At 43.0% G+C, this 26,548-nt stretch overlaps 1 protein-coding gene across 8 annotated transcripts in view; it reads left to right on the forward strand.

The window, feature by feature from the left end:
• The first annotated feature begins 296 nt into the window (after positions 1 to 296).
• Positions 297 to 26,548, forward strand: part of DNM2 (dynamin 2) — a 62,510-nt gene continuing 36,258 nt past the window's right edge. For 4 of the 8 annotated variants that reach the window (XM_082204743.1, XM_082204744.1, XM_082204740.1 and 1 more), the window contains exons 1-10: positions 297 to 585; positions 16,475 to 16,548; positions 17,889 to 18,038; positions 18,428 to 18,631; positions 19,173 to 19,271; positions 20,252 to 20,412; positions 21,335 to 21,477; positions 22,603 to 22,738; positions 24,500 to 24,567; positions 25,763 to 25,901. In XM_082204743.1, coding sequence (XP_082060869.1) covers positions 425 to 585; positions 16,475 to 16,548; positions 17,889 to 18,038; positions 18,428 to 18,631; positions 19,173 to 19,271; positions 20,252 to 20,412; positions 21,335 to 21,477; positions 22,603 to 22,738; positions 24,500 to 24,567; positions 25,763 to 25,901 — 1,335 coding nt within the window. In that variant the 5' untranslated portion in view covers positions 297 to 424. The remainder of the gene's footprint in view (positions 586 to 16,474; positions 16,549 to 17,888; positions 18,039 to 18,427; positions 18,632 to 19,172; positions 19,272 to 20,251; positions 20,413 to 21,334; positions 21,478 to 22,602; positions 22,739 to 24,499; positions 24,568 to 25,762; positions 25,902 to 26,548) is intronic. The other 4 variants (XM_082204737.1, XM_082204741.1, XM_082204739.1 and 1 more) reach the window with 2 other exon arrangements.

The raw sequence follows: 26,548 nt of genomic DNA on the forward strand, positions 1-26,548 counted from the left end.
AAAAAGAAAAAGTAAAAAAAAAGCAACTAATGAGCTGCAGGGCGGGGACCGAGCTCCTGAGGTCACCATTGGTTGTGAGGAGAGCAGAGGCGGGCGCCGAATGACAGGGAAGGCTACCAGTTAGAATACCGACCGGAAATGGGCGGAGCGGGCCAACGCTGCCCCTACCACTGACCGCGGGCGACGGTTTTGCTTCTCTTATTGGTCCTGACCGATGAATGACAGGCCCTCCGAGCAATAGCCGGCAATGGCCGGCAGAAATAGGGCGGGGCGGGGCGTCGCCTCGCCGAGGCCGGATGAGGAGAATCCGAGGGGGGAAGTTTTGGTGGTTGTTGCCTGGGGTTGTGAGAGGAAGCGGGGAGGTGCGCGCGCGGGGGGGAGGAGGAGGAGGGGATCTGTCCCCCTCCCACCTTAGGCCGTTGCTATGGGCAACCGAGGAATGGAGGAGCTCATCCCGCTGGTGAACAAGCTGCAGGACGCCTTCAGCTCTATCGGGCAGAGCTGCCACCTCGACCTGCCGCAGATCGCCGTGGTGGGCGGCCAGAGCGCGGGCAAGAGCTCCGTCCTCGAGAACTTCGTCGGCCGGTCAGTCAGTCAGTCAGTCAGTCAGTGAATCGTGCGTGTGGGGGGAGGGGGGCTTTGCGGGGAGGAAGAGAGAGAAACGCAAACTGCGCAAGGGAGGCTCCCTAAGGCAGACCAGCGGCGCGCGGCGCAGTTTGCGGAAATGAGTTCCGAGAATGCCGGGGCTCGCGCTCTCCTCAGCTCGCTGCTGCCGTAGAGGCGGCCTCGGCCCGGGAAAAGCCGCCGCCGCCCGCCCGCCAAAAACCAGCCCCTCTCCGCTGGTGAGGCGAAGCGGAGAGGAAAGGGTCTCTTCCCCGCTCCGAGACCCCTCTCTGCCCCATGGAGCCGAGAGGGGTCGCGCGCGGGACTGGCCCTCGTGAAAGGTGGCTTTGCGACTGGCGCCATGGCCGGCGTGTGGGCCACCTGCCTTCTGGCCTCCCGCTCTGCTGGGCGAGTGCGGGGAGGGGTCAGAAACGCGAGGCCTCGCGCTGCCCTCCGCCCCACACACCTTTCCGGCTTGTCCTGGGTAAACTCTGTCGCCTGTGCTCCGGTGACCTCTATGGGGAAGCTTGACTGCTCTTAATGGGTCCAGTAGTAGATAGGTAGCCGTGTTGGTCTGTCATAGTCAAAATAAAAAAAATTCCTTCCAGTAGCACCTTACAGACCAACTAAGTTAGTTCTTGGTATGAGCTTTCGTGTGCATGCACACTTCTTCAGATACATATATGTGTATCTGAAGAAGTGTGCATGCACACGAAAGCTCATACCAAGAACTAACTTAGTTGGTCTTTAAGGTGCTACTGGAAGGATTTTTTTTTATTTTGCTCTTTATGGGGTTACACTCCCTCTAAAAGGAGCAGGTACACAGCTCGGGGGTATTTCTGGGTCCTTTGCTGTCGCTTGAGACTCAGGTGGTCTCAGTGCCTTCCATCAGCTTCGGCTGGAGGCCAAGCAGTGCCCCTGGGTCTGGACAGGGATAGCCTAACTTCTATCGTTTATTCTGTGGAAACCTCCAGGTTAGATTACTGCAATGCGTCCCACGTAGGGCTGCCAATGAAGACTGTCTGGAAACCTCAGCTGGTGCAGAATTCGGCGGCCAGGTTGCTCATCAGGGCAAGACTGTTTGAGCGTATTACATCGATCCTGGCCCAGCTGCACCGGCTGCCAATTAGTTTCCCAATTCAAAGTGCTGGTTTTGACCTATGAAGCCTGAAACAATTCAGGAATGCAATACCTCAAGGACCACCTCTCTCCACATGCACCTACCTGTACCCTGCAATCATGAGGCCATTCTTTGTGTGCCTTCCAACATGAGAATGGGCCTTTTTTGCAGTGGCTCCCCATTTATGGAATGATCTCTCCAAGGAAGCTTGCCTCGCACCATTGCTACATATTTTAGGTGCTGGGCAAAAACCTTTCTTCTTCTGCCTAGCCTCTTGCTATTTAAACTATGGCCTTTTAAACTGTGGGTGGGAGCTATTGCTTTTGTTTGTTACTATGTTTTATATATGTGTGTGTGTGTGTGTGTGTGTGTGTGTGTGTGTGTAAATATATACACACACTGCCGTCTGATCTTTGGATGAAGGGTGGTATATAAATTTAATAAATAAAATAATAGCATAAACTGCAGGGTGGCACTTGAAATGGGTGGAACAATCGGTGATTCTGCTCTTGTTGCCATTGTAATTATTATTGTTTACCTGCCTTTCATAGGATCAGAGGGCTGGTTACATAAATACAAGATAAATAAGTTTTAAAAACAATAGCAACAAATTTACAACTTAGCATCTTTCCTAGGAGATCTTTGCCTGGTTTGTAACATCCATCAGCCCCTCTTGCATGAAAACCCATCAGATTCCAGGTTTCTTTGGGGTATTGCTAAATGTAAAAAATTTCAAGCTGCTAGACAGCTTGTGACTTGCAAGAGTGGGGGAGGTTACACCTGTCTTTCTGCTTTCTGTGTAATGGTCTCACAGATAAGGATGTAACACAGTATTATGTCGGCCTTCCACCTGTGCACTTTTGTGCCATAAAGAACAGTTAGCAATAAGTCTTGCATACCACACTTTTGCTTTCTGCTGTTGCTTAGTTTTACACATAGCTAACAAGTTTCTCTCTTTTGCTCTTGCATAATACATTTGGAATTCAGAACATGAATTCTGTTCCTTAATTTTGTGTGCAAGATACATATAAGTGACCCATAATTTCAGAAATAAATGCGCAATATCTAATTAACCACTAGGTAAGCCATTACATAGTAGGCCTGCTATGGACTGGGGTGTAATGGATATATTTTAGCAAAGCCATATACTCTGTACCTTAGGTTGCACAGAGCCGTGCCATTTGAGTTAAATGTTCTGTCCTGAGCTCTGTCTCACAGATAGAATAGTTATTTGAAGAACAGAATTACCGTATTTTTCGTCCCATAGGGCGCACCGGCCCATAGGACGCACCTAGTTTTTTTGGGGGGAAATAAAGGGAATTTTTTTTTTCCTTTATTTCCCCCCAAAAACTAGGTCGGGGAATCCAAACCAGGTCGGGGAACAGTGGGATGGCGGCGCTCCGCCTCCCCGCTGTCCCCCGAGCTTGTAGGGCTGGCGCTGGGGAGAAGCACACTTCTCCCCAGCACCAGCCTCTAAACCAGGTCGGGGAACAGCGGGATGGCAGCGCTCCGCCTACCCGCTGTCCCCCGAGCTTGTGGGCTGCAGGCTGCTGCCCGCAAGCCTTGCAAGCCTGCAGGAATTCCCACCGGGCTCGCAAGGCTTGCGGATAGGTTCCTGAAGCCTGGAGAGCGAGAGGGGTCGGTGCACACCGACCCGTCTCGCTCTCCAGGCTTCAGCGAAAGCCTGCATTCGCCCCATAGGACGCACACACATTTCCCCTTCATTTTTGGAGGGGAAAAAGTGCGTCCTATAAGGCGAAAAATACGGTACTTTGCTCAATATACCACTTTTTCTTAAAGTCTCAGAGTAATCTGTAACGTAAAATATAAAATGAAAGATGGAAAATAAAACATGTCATCAAAAACAATTATTTGACAGCTGATTCCTCCTTCCATGTCCCTGAGCATTGATTAATCCACTGCCGATTGCACACTCTATGGATGTGGCATGGCATGGTGCTGTCAAATAGACTACTGTGTCAGACAGTCTGTTACACAAAATGATCTAAACAAAATCACCTCTAAGCAATAGACTTGTTAGTCTGTTGCAGCAAGAAACACCATTTTCAATGTACCACAAAACACAAACGTCTATTGTGATGTAATATTCTACTCTAGACATTTTTACCTATACTTGAAACATGTTTCCATGGTACATGAGGATTAGCAGTGACAATGACAGTCTGCTTTTAGTCGAAACAAAATAAAAAAATTCCTTCCAGTAGCACTTTAGAGATCAACTAAGTTTGTTATTGGTATGAGCTTTCGTGTGCATGCACACTTCTTCAGAAATCTGAAGAAACAAACTTAGTTGGTCTCGAAGGTGCTGCTGGAAGGAATTTTTTTATTTTGTTCTACTATCGCAGACCAACACAGCTACCTACCTGTAACTAGTCTTTTAACCCCTGATAAGCAGCAGAGCAGCCTATGCTAAGAAAGAGTTTTTTATGCTTGTCTTTGCTACCCCGCCCAACATATAATGGGTGTTTTGCTTGCATTAAATATTAGTGACTGATAGCTCTATGTACAAAATCATAGTGTATTTTTTTGCTCAATAGCATTTCTGTAACAAATAAGATGAGATATACATTCTCATATGATGATACCAATAGTAATGACTGTGATTTGTTTTGTCCTGCAACTAATTTTAATGTGCAATATCTACCTGAGGACCCAGAGATAACCTTCCTTACACCTTGGAGGATTCTAACTTTGAAACTTTATGCTAAAAAACTTTCTGCCTTGGGGGTTCTTAGCTGCTTTTCATCTGCTTTGTCTTCACAATTTGCCATTTAGGAATTGCTTTCAAGTGTGATTAGGGAGCTATATCTCAGGGATTGTTTCCCCCTCACTCCCATTCATATGTAGAGAAAAAAATGTCCAGTAGCATCTTAGAGACCAACTAAGTATGTTCCTGGGTATAAGCTTTCCGTGTGCATGCACACTTCTTCAGATACCTGCAAGCACACTTCTTAGTTGGTCTCTAAGGTGCTACTGAACATTATTTATTTATTTATTTATTTATTTATTTATTTATTTATTTCGACTGCATCAGACCAACATTGCTACCTACCTGAATATGTAGAAAATGTTACTGAAATGTGATTGTGACAGAAAGGGAGCACACATTGGTCTGAATGTGCTTGGTGAACACTGATTTGAACAGCCTTAAGTGATGGTGGGGAACTTCTGCCCAGGGCCTCCAGGCTTCTCTAGCCAGATTGAACTCTCCCTCCTAGGCCATCTCTCTCCCCAGTCCATGTCTCCAGTCCGCTCACTAGTGCTGTTATGCATTTTCCTTGAGTGTTTTGCTGTCTAGAATGTGTCCTCGAAGTATGATAATTACACTTGTTTGCCTTGATGTAGGCGCATGTGTAGAAACCTGGCTATAGTATGGATGGAGTGTAGCATACTGTAAAAATTACATGCATTGCCCTCCTACTTCTGCATTTTGCCCATGAGGAAATGCAGTGATCAAACTATTTTAAACATTTTTCAGTGGAATTGGTGTTCTAATATACTGTACATCAATCACTACCAATAACTAAACAGCTATGATCCTGGGTGTATATTTGGATCCAGTAGTGAATTCCTTGCCATAATCATTGCATGTAAGACATTTTATATTGACATGAGACAGTATCTGGTTTTCTGGAAGATGTGGAGCAAGCATCTGAACCTACTTGAGTCTTTAGAAAACCAGCTTGGTGTGAACTTTTATTACAGAGTTCACCGCATGTACTCTTCTGTGAACAGTTGTGAGGGATGCAGCCTAATGAGTGAGATTGCATGTATTAGTGCTGTATTTCAGCAGTGATGCTAAAAACTGCAATAACTAAACTTCAGTCAGACTCATGAAGGTGGAGCATGAAGTCAAAGAAGTAGTTTGCCTCAAATCCCCACCTGCTTTTGAAAAAGTACATCTAATCAGATATGTCTTCCCTCTCCTGCAATAAAACATTTCAGTTTACTAAAGTCATTTCAGTTTACTAAAGCTATTGTATGTGCTAGCTTAGGTTATCCTTTACCCAAGCATGTTTATAACACGTGTTGTCTCTATGGAAATTTCTGATGGTTGCAGGCTTGGGTTGTCTTTGATGTTTCCATGAATAGGTGTCATTGTCAGAGTGCATATTGATGCTGACAAACAGGAGAGCCTCTTCTGCTTTCAGTTGATCTGATGCAACACAGTTAGAGATCTGGGAAAATGTATTGCATGAAGGGACTATTACATGGTACGGGATACTTTGGGGGCTCTATAGTGCTTTCCCCATACATTTCTGAATCCAAATTTTAAGTGTGCACTAAATTTATGTAACATTTTCTTGATTATATTCTTGCCACAAAAGTTCTTATTCCTATTACTCCTTGCTAGTGACCATTTTGCTGGAGGTTTTCCCAAAAGTTCAATACAGCTTGTGACATACAAATTAAAAACAATGGGAAAACACAATAAAACAATTGAATAGGGTCAACAAGAATATCTTATTCTGGGAAGCAGGTCATTACTAGTAAGTAGCATTGTTGATATAACTGTCAACAATGGAAAATCATTCTTTTGTATTTTAAGTGCCCTGCTATTCTGTGGTTGGTTATTTAAAGTGAAACGGTAGCCGGGAGGGTGGGAAGCTTGGCCTTGTGCACTAACTGGCTTTCAGCCTCCATGAAGTTTTTCCATTTTGTAGAATGTAATTTGTGTTGTTGGATGCTGAATGCATTGGACAACAAATACATAGCAAATGTTTTGAATTTTCAAAGAGAATGTCTTCGTAGAATCTTCATCTTAAAAGTGTCAGACCTCAGTTTTTTCCAGCAGGTTTTGTAATGGTTTTATCTGGAAGCTACTGTTGACAAGTGTTTCATCACTTCCTTTCTTTTTGTCTATCATGTAGAAAATTGTTCCTTGATATCAGACTGATGTTGTTGGTTTGCTTTTTTACTTAATTGACTGGGTAAGAAATATAAATCTTTATGTAGTTTTACCTTAGGACTTGGCTGTAGACCAGGTGGTGGAACAACCCTTTTCTGCCCAGGGCCGTATTCCCTGCTGGGCAGCCTTCCAAGGGCCATGTACTGATAGTGGCAGGCCAAAGTAGACAAAACAACAAATGTGAATCGTTTTTACACTAGGCTTCTTCACACTCTCCTCCTAACATTTAACCCAGACAAGAGGCATTTTCAGAGTTCAAGGACACATTCCAGCCAATGATGGCTGTGATTTGGGGAGACTTTTGAGATCCAAATAGAGAGGCCTGGAGGGCCACATGTGGCCCTTACATCTGAGGTCCTCCACCCCTCCTGTAGATAGTAGATTTTATGGTGTGTTCTTGGTGGAAGCGGGAAGCATGTGTAGTGATGTGTAGCAGTCCATAGATTTCTAATGTAAACCAGTATCATTATATATCTACATAACAGTGTTCAGAAAGTGCCCCTGTTGCATGGGCCAGTGATGAATCACTGAACCAATGATGCTTTCAGAGGCTGTAACTAGTGGCTGGGGCATAAGATTAATGATACCATTATGGTAATTGCCATTTTGAGACAGTGCGCATTTTCTTTAAATCAGGGGTGGCAAATCTACAACTGCTTCCATTGACTCGCCAACCCTTTCCCTATTAAGACATCCCTTTCTTTCCCTCTCAACTTACCCTGCAAAAACCATGTTGTCATTTTCTGACATGGTGGCATTGCATGAAGGTCTTTTGTCTCTACTAGCAGTGGTGCCATGCCTGAGGAAAAAGAGGTGATTTTGAAGCATAAGTTGAGAGTTTTGCTTTTTATTTGCAGTGCTGCACTTGGTCACATCCACACTGCTATGCAGCTTTTAGAGGGTTAGCTAAACTTCACTGTGACTTTGAGTTGAAAACAGTGAACCACTCATGCTGTACACAGTCAGCAGTGCTATTACTTGATAACGCCTTAGCAGATGATTACTTCTTAATACTTGGCACCTTCATTTGTAATCTTTTAAGAGCCTAGTTGCTACAGATAAAACTTGTAAATCGTGTTTGTGTTCATGTTTTGGTGACTATACAAGAGCTGTTAGTAATTCATGTTTCTTAGGTCGTGGATACATCATTGGTATGATTCTGCATAAAGCAGCTTCGTATGTTCGATTTCCTGAAAGTCTGCCTTTCTTAAGAGGATTGGTCACTTCCTCTAGGAAATGGAACTGCATAATAAGCAATAATTGTGTGTGATAGGGTGGCAAGTGCTGCTAGGGCAGACTAGTCAGGAATTCTTAGGGCTGAGAAAAACTGTTCACTGTCCTTCAGAACATTTTTGCCAGTGCCAGATGTTCCCTTTTGTCTATTTGTATGAGAAAGTTCACCTGTTTATTTACATTGCCACTCTTGCTCTGTTCTTTCAATTAGTGTGCCAGCTCTCATAACATCAAATGTACCTACACCTGATAGGCTGCAGTTGATATCATCTTATAAAAACTATTTCATGATTTGGCTAGGATTGCCAGGTAGCTAAACTAAGAAGGAAGAAGCAGTAACCAGGTGAGAGGGAAATAAACTTGTGGTAAAGTATCAACAGTTACAGAATAATGGTTCCAAAAAAGATGAATGTTTGAGTTTTTGGCAAACATTACTGTACACCTCCGGAACGAATTAAGTACTTAACCCGAGGTATCACTGTACTTCCCAGAATGACTTTACTATGGCTAGTGACTGCCTGCTGAGCACAATGATGCACAGCTCACCAGCAGAGACCTCTACAGCACATTTGTGCACCACAAGAAGATGCCTCTGCCCATCCTTGGATAGGAACAGACAGTGGGCCTGGTCCAAGGGATTTGAGTCAAAGCTTTGGTTAACCTTTGAAGAAGCTTACCTAGGTCAATGTAAGTAGGGATAATCTAAGTTTCAATTTCAGTCAGTTTGGCTCTTCATGGTTCTTTTGTATTATTTTATTCCATGGGTAGGAAAACTAAGAACCCAGGGGCCAGATCCAGCCCAATCGCTTTCTCAATCTGGCCTGCGGACAGTCCAGGAATCAGCATTTTTTTATATGAGTAGAATGTGTGCTTTTATTTCAAATGCATCTCTGGGTTATTTGTGGGGCATAGGAATTTGTTCATTCCCCCCCCCCCCAAAAAAAAAATAGTCCGGCTCCCCACAAGGTCTGAGGGACACTGGACCGGCCCCCTGCCGAAAAAGTTTGCTGACCCCTGCATTCCCTTCTTCATCATGTTGTATGGTGGAGCTCAGCCCTGTTGTATCTAGTATGCTTGATGTCAGGATAGAACTGGTGATATGAGAAATTCTGGGCAGGTATTTAACCTGTGTGCCGCCATCTAGCTCTGGCTGAAGAAAAGGATAGCTAGGAGACCAGGTCTTGCTGGCTACAGGCTGTCTTTGCACTGTTTCCTGGAGCCAGGTCTGACACCTGGGCCCAAGTTCTGCTTGCATCACAACACCCAGTGCCTCGGGATCAGCTGTAATCTTTCAACCAAACTGCAGCTAGTGCTATTAACTTACACATGGTCACACGGAAGGTTACTGCTTCCCTGGTCTGTCTTCTTGTCTAGGAAGGGTACAAATCCCCACCAAGGATCCCTGAAATAGTGAATTCCCAAAAGTCTACAAATCATGCCTGCATTGGACTAGATGACCCCTGGGATCCTTTCCAATTTTATGATGGGGGTGTGTGTGGTACATCCAGAATCTCTCAGACTTTTGTACCCAGGTTTTGGTAGTGACTAAGGATACTTTGCTGGGTTGAGGCTGGGATGCCAACTATGTTGGTTCTTGGAGGCATCAGATCATGGCACGTACACGGTGGGTTCATCTCATTTGGATCACTGCAACACAGATTATGTGGGGCTTGCCTTTGTATTTGGAAACTGCAGCTGCAGAAAGGCTTATGGCTAGGGCCAGTTATGGGGAGCCTGTGAATGAATCCCTGGCAACAACAGTTAGATTAGCTGGTGGTCCTAATTATTTTGAAATGTGCCACTGCAAATATTGAGTTGCTTTGTATGTGCTTGTCTCATGGAGCCATTTCAGTAGTGGAACTTTGGGTGAGGAAATGACCTTTTTACAAGTTTGCTCAACTGAAGTTTTCTAGGGATAAGTGGAACCTGCAACAAATTGCAAACACATTTAGGAGGCCAGCCAACTATGCCCTCTTCCATTGCACCTCTTGTGTTTTTCATTTCTCTCCCCACAACACGCCCCCATCACCAGTTGGTAAGCATTCTGTGCCCACTGAGTATATTACATCCTTGTTGGGCCTACTTTTGTTTTTCTCCCCCAAGTTTCTTTTATGCTTTTGAGTGTCTTGGGGTTTCTTAAGCCCTTTAAGTGTATCGAAACCTTCCTTATCTGCATGGATGGTGACATTTTTGGCTCTGTAAGGTGCCAGGCTCAGAGAATGAGTTTGCTATAGGATAACACTCCTGTTTGGTGCTCTGAGTGAGATATGAGTGCCTGGACTGAAGCAATGGTAGAAACGCCCTTGGCTTGTCAACGCTGCCATTTGTGTTTACTGTAGGGACAGCCTGGCTTCAGTACTACATACAGCTTTGTTTATTTCTTATTTGGAGCATGCTTCCTTCTATCTCCATGAAATAGCCACTTGTTAAAGCCACTGCATAATGTGCTTTGAAGCTTTGTTTAATACATATGTATTTCAGCATTCTCCTTCATCACGAAACCAAGTTTCCCTTTGACCTCTATTGAAGTTGTCTGTCAGTAATGTTGTAAGGCTCAATTGTTTTGGCATTATGCAACAGAGGACTCTGGGCCTCTTCCTCTGACTCACTGTGGTTGTACTTCCTGTCTTGTAATGTATGTCCTTTGGTGTCCGCTTGCTAAAAGCTTGTCTCTTTTTATCAAATGGTTTCCAGAAGGACTTCAAGTTTTAATTAGCAGATCAATCAATTAAAGTTGATAGGGGAAGGAAGAACAGGTGTTTGTGAGTATGAATGGAGTATGTATTTGTTTAAGTGTGTAGGGTGGAAGGGAGATGCTTGTCCTACCCCACCTTCCACAGCGCCTATTCCAACCCCCTGCAATAAAGGAATCTTTTGGCCCAGCATGGGGCTCAAACCCACAACCCTGAGACTAAGAGAGTCGTGCTGAGCCTTCTCTTGTTTTAAATGGATGTAGTTTTTACCAGAAGGACTGTGAACTGTTGTGGAAATCATGTTTTTAGGACAGCAACAACTACTTAGGGTTTTTTTTTCAGAGGAGCTTAGTACAAGGGATGTATGTGTCCTAGGCTGTCAGAGATGGCTTTAGAAAGAACTGCTTCTGCTGTTGTGGCAGATGCTCTGTTGGATGCTTTTCAGTATGGCACCTGGTCCATGGCCTCCACTGTGGTTGCCCAGAGAAACATCTCGTTGAGACAGTGGCTCATTGATTCTAGTTTGGAAGCACACTTGGCCAGTCTCCTTTTCTCAGGGGCAATGATGATGATAGTAGTAGTAATATAATTTTATTATTTATATGAAACTCATCTGATTAGGTTGCCCTAGTCACTCTGTGGCTCCCAACAAAATATTAAAAAAACAACAAGAAAACATCAAACATTAAAAACTTCCCCTACGCTTTTTGGGAGTCTTCAGGTTCACTTGGTGGAAATAAGAAATAAAACCAAGGTACTGCCTTCTGCTAAAATAGATGAATGCAAGGGATGACAGTCTTCCTTTTTTCATCCCCCATGCAGCTTTCCCAATCTACCTAAATGACAGCCTTGGTTGAGAGTTTCCAAGTGACTGGAGAAGACCACTGTTGTGACTGAAGCAGCTAAGATGTTTTTCCTTGTCCATAATGTTGAAATAATTGATTTCTGTGCAGACTGCAGTTAAGTATGTAGTCGTTCTAATAGAGAAGACTTGTATAAAGCTACTCTAAAGTTTTATATCTTGATAATGGGGTGGCTCGTTGGAGTTCTGCAGATCTGTGAGCTCTGGCTTCCGTCATGGTGTCCTGTTGTGCCAGAAGCAGTTTAGTCATGCTGGCCACATGACCTGGAAAGCTATCTGTGGACAAATGCTGGCTCCCTCAGCCTGAAAGCGGAGATGAGTGCCGCACCCCATAGTTGAATTCGACTGGATTTAACCGTCATGGGGTCCTTTACCTTACTAAGCTAACAACTTTGAAGGTTAAATGGGATGAGGATAACATAAACAAATTTAAAGTAATATAATAAAGTATCAACAAAATATTATTTGTTTATTATTAATAATAATAGCCAGAAACCAAGCGGCATAATCTGTCTACACAGATATGTATTTGGTTGCCTCTTGAAACCCAACACAACTGATGCATTCCTATAGGGAACCAGATTTGCTAACCCACATCAGATCACAGACAAACATATTTGTACCTACAAGCCACTTTCTTTTACAACTAGCTGTCAGCCATCTCTGCTTTTATGTTTCTCGGTCTCTGTTGCAAAATTTCCATTTCTTACCTACACACACCATCAGCCCCCTCCCCTTAGGTAGCAGAGATGTACCATCTTTTCCAATCTTTGATGGGCTTCTCCTTCCAGACATCCCAGAGAGATATCTGTATATTTCCCAGCCATTTTTCACCATTAAATAAAATATTGCCAGACATTCCTAGCCATCAATAAGCGTTTTTTCTTTTAACCTGAATGAAACCAAAAATTATCAGAACATTCCACAAAAACCTAAATTAAGTTTGGATTACTTGGGATTTCCTGACAAAGGAATATTGCTCAGTCAGTGTAATAGTACTGTGGTTTGCACCTTGTGGCAAGCCAGGCTATGGTTTATCATGAACAAACACAAATGCTAATATTGTGCCCACCCTGTTCCTCCCCCCCCCCCAGCGGGGAGAAAACGAACTGGAGTGCCAGCTTAACATTATAAACCAGCGCTTGTGGTTTGTTTGTTTTTCCAAGAAGATGACTTACTATAGCCATCACCAACTTGGTTATGTTGGATTTCTAGAAGAAGAAGAGAAGAAGAAAAGAATTGGAAACTTTTCTGTAGCTGCAAATTAATTGAGATCTGATTTACCAAGTTTATTGAATTACTGCTTACTTGTAAATGTTTAAAGATTTATTTTGATTAGTGTAAAATTTATACACTGCTTGATTGAAAAAACAGCAACCTCAAATCAGCTTACAAAAGATAAAATAGTAAAACAGAAAAATTCACAGCCATACTTAAACATACAGAAGTTAAAATACTAAAATAAAACACTTAGTAAAGAAAGCTAAAATATATTAAGGGGGAAATTAGTACGGTGTACAGTGGTACCTCGCAAGACGAATGCCTCGCAAGACTGAAAACTCGCAAGACGAAAGGGTTTTTTGTTTTTTGAGCTGCTTCGCAAGATGATTTTCCCTATGGGCTTGCTTCGCAAGACGGAAATGTCTTGCAAGTTTGTTTCCTTTTTCTTAACACCGTTAATACAGTTGCGACTGGACGTCGAGGAGCAACTCATAGCACGCGGTGTGGTAGCCTTTTTTGAAGTTTTTGAAGACTTTGGTGATTTTTTAAGCTTTTCCAAAACTTTTCCGACACCGTGCTTCGCAAGACAAAAAAAATCACAGGACGACAAAACTCGCGAAACGAATTAATTTCGTCTTGCGAGGCACCACTGTACTTAGTGTGATTTAAATGTTATATTCAAACATACTGTATAGCTTTACTTAGAATTTTTTATTGGATTCCTTGAAAATATTTGGAGAAATGACAACTCTGTAGCATCTTACTTCCTTTACCATTAGATTTAAATAGCAATTCAGGCATCCTAAAATTTTATGTGCATAAAAAAATCAGCTTCCTGGGGATAGCCATCTGAGAAATTAAGTACAGTCTTGATTTAAACTGTGATTATTGTATCCATTCTAGTTCACCAGTTCTGATGGTGGCTATGCTTTCATGTCTCAGTAAACCGTAATTACCATGAATATGTAAATGGAGCAAAAAAACACAACCCATGACTAGTGCTGCATCTGGGGATCGCAGTTTGTTTTGCTACAAACAAACCATGATTGTTCTTGGGTTTCCAATTGTGTTTTGTTTGAAATGAAACAAACCATGATCCTTAGTTCAGAAGTAATACTAAGCCAAGGCTCATGGTTTGTTGCACCCGCTCATGCTAGGGGAGGGTCTAAGTGGGAGTGATTTATGCATTTATTTTGCACTTACTTTGATGTGCAGACTGAGCAAATTTATATCCATTCATTGCTGCCAAGTGATTTTAGAAAATGATGCATTTAAAAAAGTGCCTTCACTATCTAGGATCCCATAAAGGCAAAGTGACCCCTAACTGTTAGGTCCAGTCGCAGATGACTCTGGGGTTGCGGCGCTCATCTCGCTTTATTGGCCGAGGGAGCTGGCGTACAGCTTCCGGGTCATGTGGCCAGCATGACTAAGCCGCTTTTGGCGAACCAGAGCAGCACACGGAAACGCCGTTCACCTTCCCGCCGGAGCGGTACCTATTTATCTACTTGCACTTTGATGTGCTTTTGAACTGCTAGGTTGGTGGGAGCAGGGACCGAGCAATGGGAGCTCACCCCGTTGCGGGGATTAAAACCACCAACCTTCTGATCAGCAAGTCTTAGGCTCTGTAGTTTAACCCACAGCGCCACCCAGTGGCGTAGCGTGGGGGGTGCCAGGGGTGCCGGCCGCACCGGGCGCAACATTTGGGGGGGCGCGTTTGGCCGGCCCTCCTCGAGGAAGCAGGAACCCCACTGTCCTCGGACCTCCTCCGAAGGCTGGCGGTGGGGCGGAGAGACCTCCTCCCGCCGCCAGGCTTCGGAAGGATGCTCCAAAGCCTGGCGGTGGGGCGGAGAGACCTTCTCCCTGCGCCAGCCTTCGGATGGCTGTCCTGAAGACTTGTGGTGGGAGCAGTGGCGTAGCGTGGGGGGTGCAGGGGGGCCTGCTGCACCTGGCGCAGCATCTGGGGGGGGCGCGGAAGAGACTCGAGTGCTAAGATCCATGGGTTAGGGGGCGCAAATTACTTGCCTTGCCCCGGGTTAGGGGGCGCAAATTACTTGCCTTGCTCCGGGTGCTGAGAACCCATGTTACGCCTCTGGCGCCACCCGTGCTAGGATCCCATGCTCATGGTAAAATGAAGATCATACATCATAGAACCTTTTCAGTCTTGGTTCCTGTTTCCTATGAATATGGTAGTCTCGTCAGCATGACTAGAAAGCAACAGGAACATGTCTTTCTAGGTAACAAAGTCTCACACAATGGATCTGCATAGGACACCATGCACTCGGTGGGAGAGGATTGGGAGTGACTCTCAAGGCAAGTTGCCAAGTGCTTTGTTCTTGTTTTTGTAATTGGAGATTCTATTCTCTTGGGGAAATTTCTCAAAACACTTTGGGGTTTAGAGCAAAATATGCTTTCATGGGGCCTTACCAGGTTCTGTGTTCTGAATTCATGGGTGTAACAACAAGAAGGAAACTGCACTGGTCCATTCAGCATTCATTTATTTGTACAGGGCTATTATAGCCTATGTTTTCTGCAATCTTAAGTGCAAGGTGGCTAATAGAGGCAAAATAATTTAAAAACACTGCTTTATTAGGAAACGAAAGACCAGCAGGGAATAATGACTAAAATCAAATGTTTTTTATTTCTTTATCCTGAATTTTTAAAAACCTCTTCTGGTTTTGAGTTTGTGTGGATTTTGGGAGGCTTCGACTGAGCTGTAGTTACCCAAAAAGCAAGAGGTTTTAAGACTGGGAAATTCTTTTCAAAGCATTGTGAAAGTAGCGTTCTGCTAGCTAGGAAGACAGACATTTCCAGAGCTTTGGGGCATGTACTTCTTGATAAACACATGGATTCTTAGTCTCTCTCCCACTCCAAGAGTATCAAATCTATTTTATTAACGTATTAAGAGCTTAATTTCAGTATAGGAAAAAAAGATGGATTTATGATAATGTTTTAATAGTATCACAGGTGTTTGGGAAGTATTTCTCTGACTCCTGTATATAGGGGCAGCTGTTGGCTGAGGTGGCAGGAGAAAATTGAGTTTGCATACCACCAACGGAAGACAGGAAATAGAAAGCCTGATATTTGTACACTACTGCCTTTTCTGTATCTTTACAAACGATTGAGGACTTGTCCAAAACTCTGTACCAGCATCCATTTAGAAATCTGTATGTATCTAATTTGGTAAAGTTGTTAGGAATTCTCAGTTGCTACCAGAGACTTCTGAAAGTCTTTCCATGTCTATCAGATATCTCAAGGTCTCACTTAGACCTTCCAGATCCACTTGCTTCATCCAAGAAAGCACTTTATGCTTCTGAGCCTCCATGTACTAGCTATATAGTTAAGGAAGCAGCAGCAATTGCACCAACTCTTAATATTTGCTAATATAAATCTAAGCACAATCTGCCATTAACCATGGAAACCATGAACAACATGTTGAACTGTACAGTATTTACCATTATCATTCCCATACATCAGGGTGGCCATATTGATGTTCTTGAGATACTTGTGGACTCCACTTCTGATCAACCCCAGTCAGCATGATTGATAGTCAAGGATTATGGGACGTGTAGTTCACCAACATATGGAGGACACCACATTGACTACTTCATAAAACTGTCATTGTCTTCCTTTGTATGCTATTACAAAATGTGCCGGCTGTCTCATTAAGGTGGCCATTAAATCCTATGGACATAATTTTGGAACAGTGCGCTGTTCCAGAATAGGATTTTAAAAGTATTGTTTGTCAGTCCTCATAATTGCAGTATCTTTTTTATGCCATTGAAGTAACATTATCTTGTAAAAATACTCTGCAGAGATTTCCTGCCCCGTGGATCTGGAATTGTTACCAGGCGTCCCCTCATTCTTCAGCTTATCTTTTCTAAAACAGGTATGTGGTTTTTTCATTGTATTTGAAGAGTGACCCAAGTCCTTGTGTGAATGCTGATATGTCCGTGTGCAGTTTCTTCTTTGACTGTGACTACTCTAGATTGCAGAAATCTTTATTTGCTCTGGTTAACTAGCATTGTTTATGTTTTTGTGGGACTATATTTCAATGTTCTTAACATGTTTCCAAGCCAGTGTCTTTATTAAGTAATTTACTATGCTTTGGTAAAAAAACATGGACATGCTTTTTCTGAATACGTTGACTTGACTTGTAAAACAAATATGGATAATGAATCAATCAATTTTGTAGAGTATTAGAATTGTATTCTTAAATCTGAGTGAGGGGAGACTGTGTACAAGTTGAACCAGTGCCTGGCTGCACTTGTGGGCCAGTAAGCTGAAATTGAATCCTGCTAAGACAGAAATTGTGAGTGAGTAGTTTCCAGGTCTAAGAATGAGGAACTTTGCCTATTCTAGATGGGATTGCACTTCCTCTGAATGAATATTGGGGGGCAGTGGGGTGATGAAGTAACCTGGGGATGTCATGCAGCAGTCAAGACTAAGCTGCTGCCTGGGCCACCCTGTTCTAAGGGATTGACCTAAGACAAACAGCAACAACAGTTTGTTGGTCACTGTGCCCAACAAACAGTGCATAGCATGACTATGATAGCATCTCACCTCACGCTGCCCACGGTTGGCTGCTCAGTTCATCATTTGCAAGGTTTTCTGTCGGGTTTTTAAAGAGCTGTCTTATGGTTATGGCTGGTAGACACATTAGATAGCAGAACATCATGTGTCATGGGGTGGTGATAGGCTCTCCTGAGAGTATGATCCTTAGCAGCTGACCAACCATCTGGGAGTTGCCAACCATTTGGGGCTTTTGGGCACACATTTGCAAACTGGGCAAATTGTTGTGGGCATCTTGCACATCCCACAAGCAAGCACACTCCACAGCCTATTGTACTGGCTTTGGTAGAATGCTTCTTTCAAGCCCAGTTTCAGCAGGGAAAGGATAAAGGGAGAGGACCATGTGGGCATTGTGGAAGACCTCTCTGGGCACATCGCTTGGGACCAAAGCAGCAACACATTGGTAACATAACACAGTAAATGGGCAATGAATATTTGCATAATTTAGGAAATATAGTGTGTCTCCCCCTCCCCTCATATTTTCATCTCATAAAATGAAACTGCTGAGCATGCAGTGCAGCCCTACTAAATCAGGCGTGCAATATAAAGCATTGGGTATAGTTAAAAGTGTTTTTTGGTGAGAGCTCCTGAGTGAGCCCTCAAAAGCTTTTCCAGAGGTGTGAATTCCAATCTGACAAAGCGTTTTCTCTCTTTCAGAATATGCAGAATTTTTGCACTGCAAATCTAAGAAGTTTACGGATTTTGATGAAGTCCGGCAGGAGATTGAAGCGGAGACAGACAGGGTTACAGGAACAAATAAAGGCATTTCTCCTGTTCCCATTAACCTGAGGGTGTATTCGCCACATGGTAGGTGTGGTTTTGTGCTCTGGATGAACCTTTTAAAAGCAGATATTACTGGACTGAATGCATATATTTGAGGGCTACTGGACTACTCAAGTATCCTGGACTGGAAATATTCAGTAAAATGGAAAACTATATCTTTATTTGGTACTTAGGGAGTAAGAGTCTGTATATAGCTTAAGCTGTAGGAGGATGTGAAGGCATTAGATGCATTATTATGGTTTAAAAAGGCTTTGGGGTCTTATTGTCGTGAGGACAACTAGCTAGATCTTCCTAATGGCTTCCTTCCATCCTTGTATGAAAAGACTTCGGCAAAGTTCCTTGAAGTTACAAAGCAAAACTTGATGACCTTCTCAAAAGGAAGTTCTTAACACTGTGCTCATTTTTCTTTTCAGTATTGAATCTGACTTTGATTGACCTTCCGGGTATCACTAAGGTGCCAGTCGGTGACCAACCCCAGGACATTGAGTACCAGATAAAAGATATGATTTTGCAATTCATCAGCAGAGAGAGTAGCCTGATTCTTGCTGTGACTCCAGCCAACATGGATTTGGCCAACTCAGATGCTCTCAAAATGGCCAAAGAAGTTGACCCACAAGGTAAAAAAAATCCTCAATTTTTTCTCTTTCACCTTTTGCACTGATAAATTCCACACAATTCCATGGCAGAATACTGTAGGGTCTCCAAAATCTCACTCTGAGCTTCTCAGCTAAAATAATTGGGAAGCCCCAAATCATTCTAGGTAGAATAGTTCAGTGCCAGTGTGCTTTTTCTATGGTCCTTTGCCAGATACCTTTCTCTGCTAAAATGCTGGTCTTTTAAAGGAATTTTCTAGAGGATCCTGGGAACAGAATGATAGTAGCAGAAACCATAAGGTTAGGACAACTGGAACTTAAAATTGCAGGGCAGAACAAGATGGAATAATTCATACCCTTGGTGGCAATAAGTAGTTTTGTGCATTATGAAGTAAAATAAAGAAATCAAGAGCTGTACAAAAGCCCTAATCGCACTGATGTGCAAAGTTGCTGTGCTAAGCTTATCATTTATTATAATATGTGTTATAGTTCCTGAGAACTTGTTTAATCTCTCACCTGAATATTTGGATCATCTGTTGATCAGCCGTTCTATTTCCCCCCTCAGGCTTACGGACAATTGGGGTAATAACCAAACTAGACCTGATGGATGAAGGCACTGATGCAAGAGATGTTCTGGAGAACAAACTTTTACCTCTGCGGAGAGGTAGAAAGCTATTAAAACTTATAACTGAAGGCTATTTGTGTGAATGAACTCAAGTACTGTAGCACTGATCAGATTCATAGACTAATAAAAAGAGTGTTTGCTAATCAGGCTTGAAGGAAGGAAGTACCTGGGCTCCAAACCATCATGCAGTGTGCATTTAATGTGCACTCTGGGTAAGAAGGAGCAAATGAAAGTAGCTAGTTTTGAAGTTTGCTTGCTGTGTATCTGGTCCCTTTGTCATCCAGAGCATTCCTAAAGCACTCAGATGTACAGGGCTACTGGCAGTCAGCTTTCTTTTCTTCCTAGCATCTTTGGGTGCAAAATGTCAGCAGGATGCATATGGGACGTGATCTGCAACCAAGCTTCATGAAAAAGCCCAATATATTTGACATGAAGTTGTCAGATTATTTATTCCACCCCCTCTTTTGGCAGGAAGCAGTCAGTGGTTGGAGCCGTATATTTTCATATACCTGTTGGAAACTTCTCATTTGCACAGTAGAAGGGACCTTAGTGATGATCCTAGCTGAGTGTTGTGCATTTAGAGCCAATTTGTGATCCTGATGAAATACTCTGGCTCTTGTGTAGCTTTTAACTTGATTAGCTTTGTCCAGATTTGTCCAGATTTGATCTCTGTATAGGTCTGTATACTGTATAGTAGGAGATGACTCATCTCACCAGCATGAGCTCAGAGTCTGACAAGAGTGGGTTCTTCATTACCCCTTCATATGCTTGCTATACTGCTCAATATCACAGTTCTGCATTTGAAATAAACAGTACAAAATAGGAGCAATAGGCCCTTCTTAATTTTAAGTGTGGATTGTTGTAGAAGCTAGGATTCCCCACTTCTTTTGTACCATTGCAACTATGCGGCTTTCTGCAGTGGTTGCCCTGTTGTGTCCTAGCTGCTTTCTCTGCATTTGTACTGGGGTCCTGTGCAAAACTTAAGGCAAAAACTAATATATGGAGCTGTCCACTCATAGGCTACATTGGAGTTGTGAACCGGAGCCAGAAGGATATTGATGGTAAGAAGGACATCAGAGCAGCATTGGCAGCTGAGCGCAAGTTCTTCCTTTCCCATCCTGCTTACAGACACATGGCAGACCGCATGGGAACCCCTCACTTGCAGAAGCTGCTCAACCAGGTAGGCTGTTCCTGTGGCATCCTGGCTCTTTTGCCTGGCTCTTTAAAGTTGGCTGAACATCACTGTTTCCCCTTAAACCTTGCAGAGATGTTACATTATGGAGGAAGGTGGCTGGTAGCTCTCACCCCAATGTGATTCTCCTCCCTCACTTTTTCTTATTGAAAAAATAATAATCTATTCTTCATTTTATAGCTGGTTTAAACATTTGAAAGAAACAGGGGAGAGCAGAAATAAGGGTCTTTGGTTTTTAGCTTATTTCTTTTTCAGGTATCAGCTTGTTGCTGACATGAAATAAGTATGTAGTCCTGCTAATCTCCCATCATACACAGTTTTCTCCGTGGAATTATTCCAAATGAATATGGATTAAACTTGCTGAAGCAGGAAAAGACCTGTAGATGGTTTCCATAAGCCAGTGCCTGTTTTGGAAGTGTTGAAAGGGCTATGCTGGGAGCAGCCAAGTTTTCTTTTAACTTTGTTCATCCCCAGCAAGGGCAACAAGGAAAGGATTTTGGTGCTAGAAAGAAGGATAAGGTGTTCACCTAGGTGGTGGGCTTGCAGCTTTGTTAGGCTGAGATGGGGATTTAGGCATTCTTGGGGCTTATACCAAAGAATCACAGCCTACTCCAGGTTTAGAGTTCCATCAAAGGGGCAGCTGATGGATAGGAATTTTGGTAAATACTGGCTGCGGTTTTGGAAAATTGTATTAAGTTGAATTAATTTGGCAATGATTTGGAAAATCAATAAAAATAATTGGCAAAAAACAGCAACAGTTCCATCACACCACAACTCACCCACTGATCAAGAGCTAAAGAGACAGTCCTCGACCTAGCTGGCTTGAAAGGGAAAGCTGCTTTTATTCAGCACTAAGCAAAACTACTTATAATGATGTTGATATTAAATGATTGCTCTCTTTTTTCCATAGCAATTGACAAACCATATCCGGGAGACTCTGCCATCACTGCGTAGCAAACTCCAGAGCCAGCTTTTGTCCCTTGAAAAAGAAGTGGAGGAATACAAGAACTTCCGCCCTGATGACCCTACGCGGAAAACGAAAGCCTTGCTCCAGTAGGTCAAATCTACATTTAGCTGTGCCTCTCACAAGGGGAGCTTCCTTCCTTTGTTGTGTTCTGCTTTCAGAGGCTAGCTTTCATCTTGAGAAGCGTGAAAATGTAGGGTGGTATCCAACTAGTTTTACTCAGAGCAGACCTGTTGAAATTAATGGACCTAACTAGTCATGCTTATTAATTTCAGTGAGTTTATCCTAGGTAAAACTTAGTTGAATATCTGTGTTGTGGCAAACATCCAGTGTGCTTCCTCTGCTCATTTTTTTACTTGTACGGCATCATTTATGTGTAAGTTGCAGTTCACAATGTTGCATAAGGAAAAAAGTATGCATACTAGAGAGCATCCTTTTGGATGTATAGGATGCACAAATTACATGTGACTTTTGCATTCTTTTACATTCCACATTTGGTCGTAAAGTGCATGTAAAGTGCATGTGGAGTGGTATTTTTGTGTAGTATGGTTGTGAAACATAGTTTGAACTTGATCATCTTGACAAGACTGTTGGCCAGAGTTTGAGTATTTTAACATCTTACATTTTTATAATGGATTATATTATGATCAAATCTATTGTTTTTCAGCCTAATTGCATGTTTTGATTTTTCTAAGCAGTTTTCAGATTGCAGCATAAAAAGTTTTATTGTTGTGATAGTGATAGCGTAGTGTGTGCCAAAGTAGTGTACCAAATAAAGTCATCTCCTACTACAGTCATACCTCGGGTTAAAGTTGCTTCAGGTTGAGTGTTTTCAGGTTGCGTTCCACGGTGACCTGGAAGTAATGGAACGTGTTACTTCCAGGTTTCGCTGCTCGCGAAAATGATGTCATGCGCAGAAGCGGCAAATCGCAACCCGCACACACGCAGACATGGGTTGCGTTCTCTTCAGGATGCGAACGGGGCTCCAGAACGGATCCCGTTCGCATCCAGAGGTACCACCATATGTGTTTTTTGAAAGCTTCCTGACAAAGAATTAGATTTCATACTTACATACCAAAAGAAGTTGATCTAGTAAAAAGTGTTACCTTTCACTCTACATTCCTGATTGACTGATAATGGCTTCTGCTCATTCAACAGACTGTGGCATTATATCAACTTATATAAAAATTTGGTTTTAATTTATATCTGTATAGGATGGTCCAGCAGTTTGCTGTGGACTTTGAGAAGCGGATTGAAGGCTCTGGGGACCAAGTAGACACGTTAGAACTATCAGGTGGAGCCCGAATAAACCGCATCTTCCACGAAAGATTCCCTTTTGAACTTGTCAAGGTAAAAGACATGGGATTTTACCTCCTGGGGTGATTTGTGAGCTACTGCTGGAGGGCATTCCTGATAGAGACAATGCCCCCTACTGGAAGGATCAGACAGGTTCCTCTTAAGCCTTTTGCCACCTCTCCTGGGGGAAGAGTCATCCCTCTCTTGAGACTGACTGATTGCTGTTGGTGACAGTTGGGTCTTTCTTTTCTCTGAAAAAAGTCTTCTCATCTATAGACTTTTTAGTGTTTACTTTGTGCCAGTTTGTGAGTTCAGTGATTAAGTATGGTGTTTATGCAGGCTATAGCTGTGCATATGAGAGTACTGCTGTATTTTCAACCCACTGTTGACAATCAGCAAGACACATTTCCCCCTCTTAGCAGTGTTCTGTTGCTTGCTAGGAAAGAGCAAAGTCACAAGTGTCTGCTTTGGGCTGATGATCCAGACCCCTTTGGAAGATCTTATCTAATCATCCAAAGTTTTGGGCACAATTGGGGTCCCATCCCATAGAAGCAGTTTTATCCTTACAGAACAATATGGAAGAAGGCCATGCAACATGCACCTGCAGACCTAATTTCATTCATGTCTAGGACACATAATGGGGCTTACTGAACGTATCTTGTCTTTATGGCAAAAGGCAGTCCTTAAGGTTAAAATCTCTTAACTTTGCACTCACATTTGTTAGCTGACCATTTGGTACTGACCTTGAGGTGTACTAAGGCAAACAAATGCCCTCTTCTCCATTCTCAATGTTTAAAAGATAACAAGAGGCAAGTTTAGTTTTACTTACAGCCTGTTGACCTGCTCCCGGCCAGAGTGTTATTTCCAAAGCACATCCAACAGAAAAAAGGGAAGATTTCAGCTATTACTTTATATTGTTGAGCATCTGCTATGATGTGTTGATTTTTGTTATATTATGTTGCTTTGTGTATTTGTGGGCTGGTGAGAGTTGCAGTCCACAATACCTGGAGGGTACTAGCCTGAAGGCTGCTGTAGTGTGTTACATCTCTATTACCAGCCTGATGTCAGCACATTTTTGCTGAAAAACTGAGGTTTTACTTGGCATCTTACTCGGCACCCAAAAATATCAAAGCAATACAATGTGAACAACAAAATAAAACAGCACAAAATACACTTCAAGTTTCACAGTGAAAACTGCCATTACAAACAGGAGAGGGTTTCAAGAACAGTTGCTTAGCTGCTCTGGTGCTGGCGGTCACTACTGTTGTGTGTTAAATGGCCTTGACTTGCCTGTAGGTTTGAGGTCTGGAGAACAGTTGACTACTCCCTGTAGTAGGGAAAATGTAGCAACAGACAGTAGCAGGAATAGCAATCTTAAGGTTAAAAAACAGTTAAGTTCCGGGGAAAGTTAAGTACCCCACCCACACACCCCATCAATTGACAAAGTGTTATGTTTACCAGTGAGTAGTCAATTGACAGTTCACACAGATGTCAGTTTTGTCCCAGGGTGAAATTCAGAGGCTCTACTTGCACTAGACCAAGACAGAGCTCGCCCTTGGGGTTGAATCACAGGGGATGCATGATCCAGAATGCACTCCTTCTACTGAGTAGAATGGTCTTTGGCAAGTACGCTGTTCTTGGCTACTACATAATTTGTATCCTGGATCTTTGCATAAGTTTTCTCTAAGGTGTTTGGTAAGTATGGCTTCTCTAAGGAGCAAGCGTCTGAAGAAGAAAGGAGGGCCCCTCTTTGTGATCAACCAGCAATTTTGTTTCACCCGTTTCTACCAGCAGTGGGGGCTTTTTGTCTTCTAGATGGAGTTTGATGAGAAGGATTTGAGACGAGAAATCAGCTATGCAATCAAAAACATCCATGGTGTAAGGCAAGTATAGGAACAGTAGCTGATTCAATGCAGCACAGTGTTACCTTGTTCTCCACTGATAAACTGTATGTAATGATAACTATCTGGGATGCTACGGCAAGCTGGGAGTTGGTCTGAAATGCCTTCTACTGATGGTGGTTCCCGTTCTGCCCAAGTCAAAACGAAGAATGTCACTGAGAAGATGAAAGGAAACAGAATGATGATCACCCTGTCACTGTGCCTGGTACTTTACCAAGCCTAAAGGGAGGACCCTTCCTCTGCTTGGAGGAATTTGAGTGAGAGGCAATGAAAGAGAAAGTCCAGGGCTGTACATCCATTTGCAAATACTTCTAGCACAGCTCATCTGTCAGACAAAACAGCACAGCATTTCTGATTGGTGGCTTTTGCTTCCCCTCCCCTCCAGTTTCAGCACCCTTTATTTCATTTTGTTTATAGATGCAGCAATGGGAGACATGTTTTTGAGATACATTGGGCTTCTTCTGTGAATAGCTAAACTTGAACTCTTGTTAGGACTAAAAGCTTTTAATGCTCATATGAAATGGGCTCAAGATAGGATGTATAGGCCAGGAGTTTCTGTAGTTCTGTTGAGGAATGAACAGTTCCATTTAGACACTATCCTTTTGGGGCAGTAGCACTCAAGATCCATTGCTTCAAGTGTAATCACCTTCTATTTATCTCCTTCCCCCTCCCACTATCCTTTATCTGTAATGTCTTTGTCCTGGCCAGCTTTTATTCTATCCTTTTTCTTGTCAAGGCCTTTGGTTTCTTAATTATTATCTGGGGGCGGGGGGGGGTGTTCTTTTCCCTAAAACCCATATCCTTTTCCTTTCTTGCCTATCTGCCTCCTGTCTTATATTTTGATCTAGAATAAAAAGCTTCTTAGAAAGAAGAAACCCTCTGTAAACACCTACAGTTTAGAATTCAATTTGCAAAAATGTCTTTCTGTAGCAAAGACTAGAGTTCATTCCCCTCTTTTGTCTTATCAAATTTTTTTACATTTTCTGATGCCCTTATTCTACCTTTTGAACTTTATTATTTAAATGGGAGAGGGCTGGGTGCAGTGGAAGGTTTTAATAGTTGTGGGAGGGAATTGTGTTCTAGAATGTTGACAGTCTTTAAACCTGTTCTCTTTCCCCTCCTTGTTTTTCTTCTCTGCCATGTCTTGCCTTCCTTTCTACTGCGTGTGGATGACTAGGACGGGGCTGTTCACACCAGACTTGGCATTTGAGGCCATTGTGAAAAAACAGTTGGTGAAGCTGAAAGAGCCTTGTCTGAAATGTGTCGACCTGGTTATTCAGGAGTTAATCAATACATTTAGACAGTGTACCAGTAAGGTATTGAACTAGCTGGAGGCAGCCTAGCCCTTTACTGAGTGGGCTGGGAAAACCTGCCAAAACTGCACTGTTCTAATCTGCTCAACTTGCCTAACACAACCTCCAGGAAGAGCTACAAGCATCTTCTAAAATCCTGATTGGCTGGTGTTAAGATGGGATTGGGGTTTACTCTGCAGGGGAGACTATCAAGTTTCATAGGCTTTTACAAAAATGTTAAACTGTCTTACAACATGGTCCAGATTGCAGTCTTGAAATTGTGGCTCACTGCAAGCAGGATTGGTCTGTGCTTTAAGCTTCTCCTGCTTTTATCCTCTGCCTGCAAATAGAAGCTGCTGTTAGCTCTCTGGAGGTTGGCTAGGTCTGTGGGTAGATTCTTCTTGGATCTTGGCCCTTCTCTAAGTGCATGGCTTCTTGATCTGCCATTTAAACCGCTCCCTCAGGTTTTTTGCAAAGTCATGGCTGTTAGAAGGTCATGCTGCTGTTTGGGCAAATTAGCTTCAAATGCACTGATTGGCATAATGAACCATTTCCAGTCTAAAGGCCATCTGTTGGGAATTCATTTCACTGTTTCAGTGTGGTTGTCCCATCTACATGCATATTGAAAAACTGACCTGTCAAAGAGCTAGCTTCTCCCCTGCTTAATTTGC

Source organism: Podarcis vaucheri (genome assembly GCF_965113315.1).
Source record: "Podarcis vaucheri genome assembly, chromosome: 17".
NCBI lineage: Eukaryota > Metazoa > Chordata > Lepidosauria > Squamata > Lacertidae > Podarcis > Podarcis vaucheri.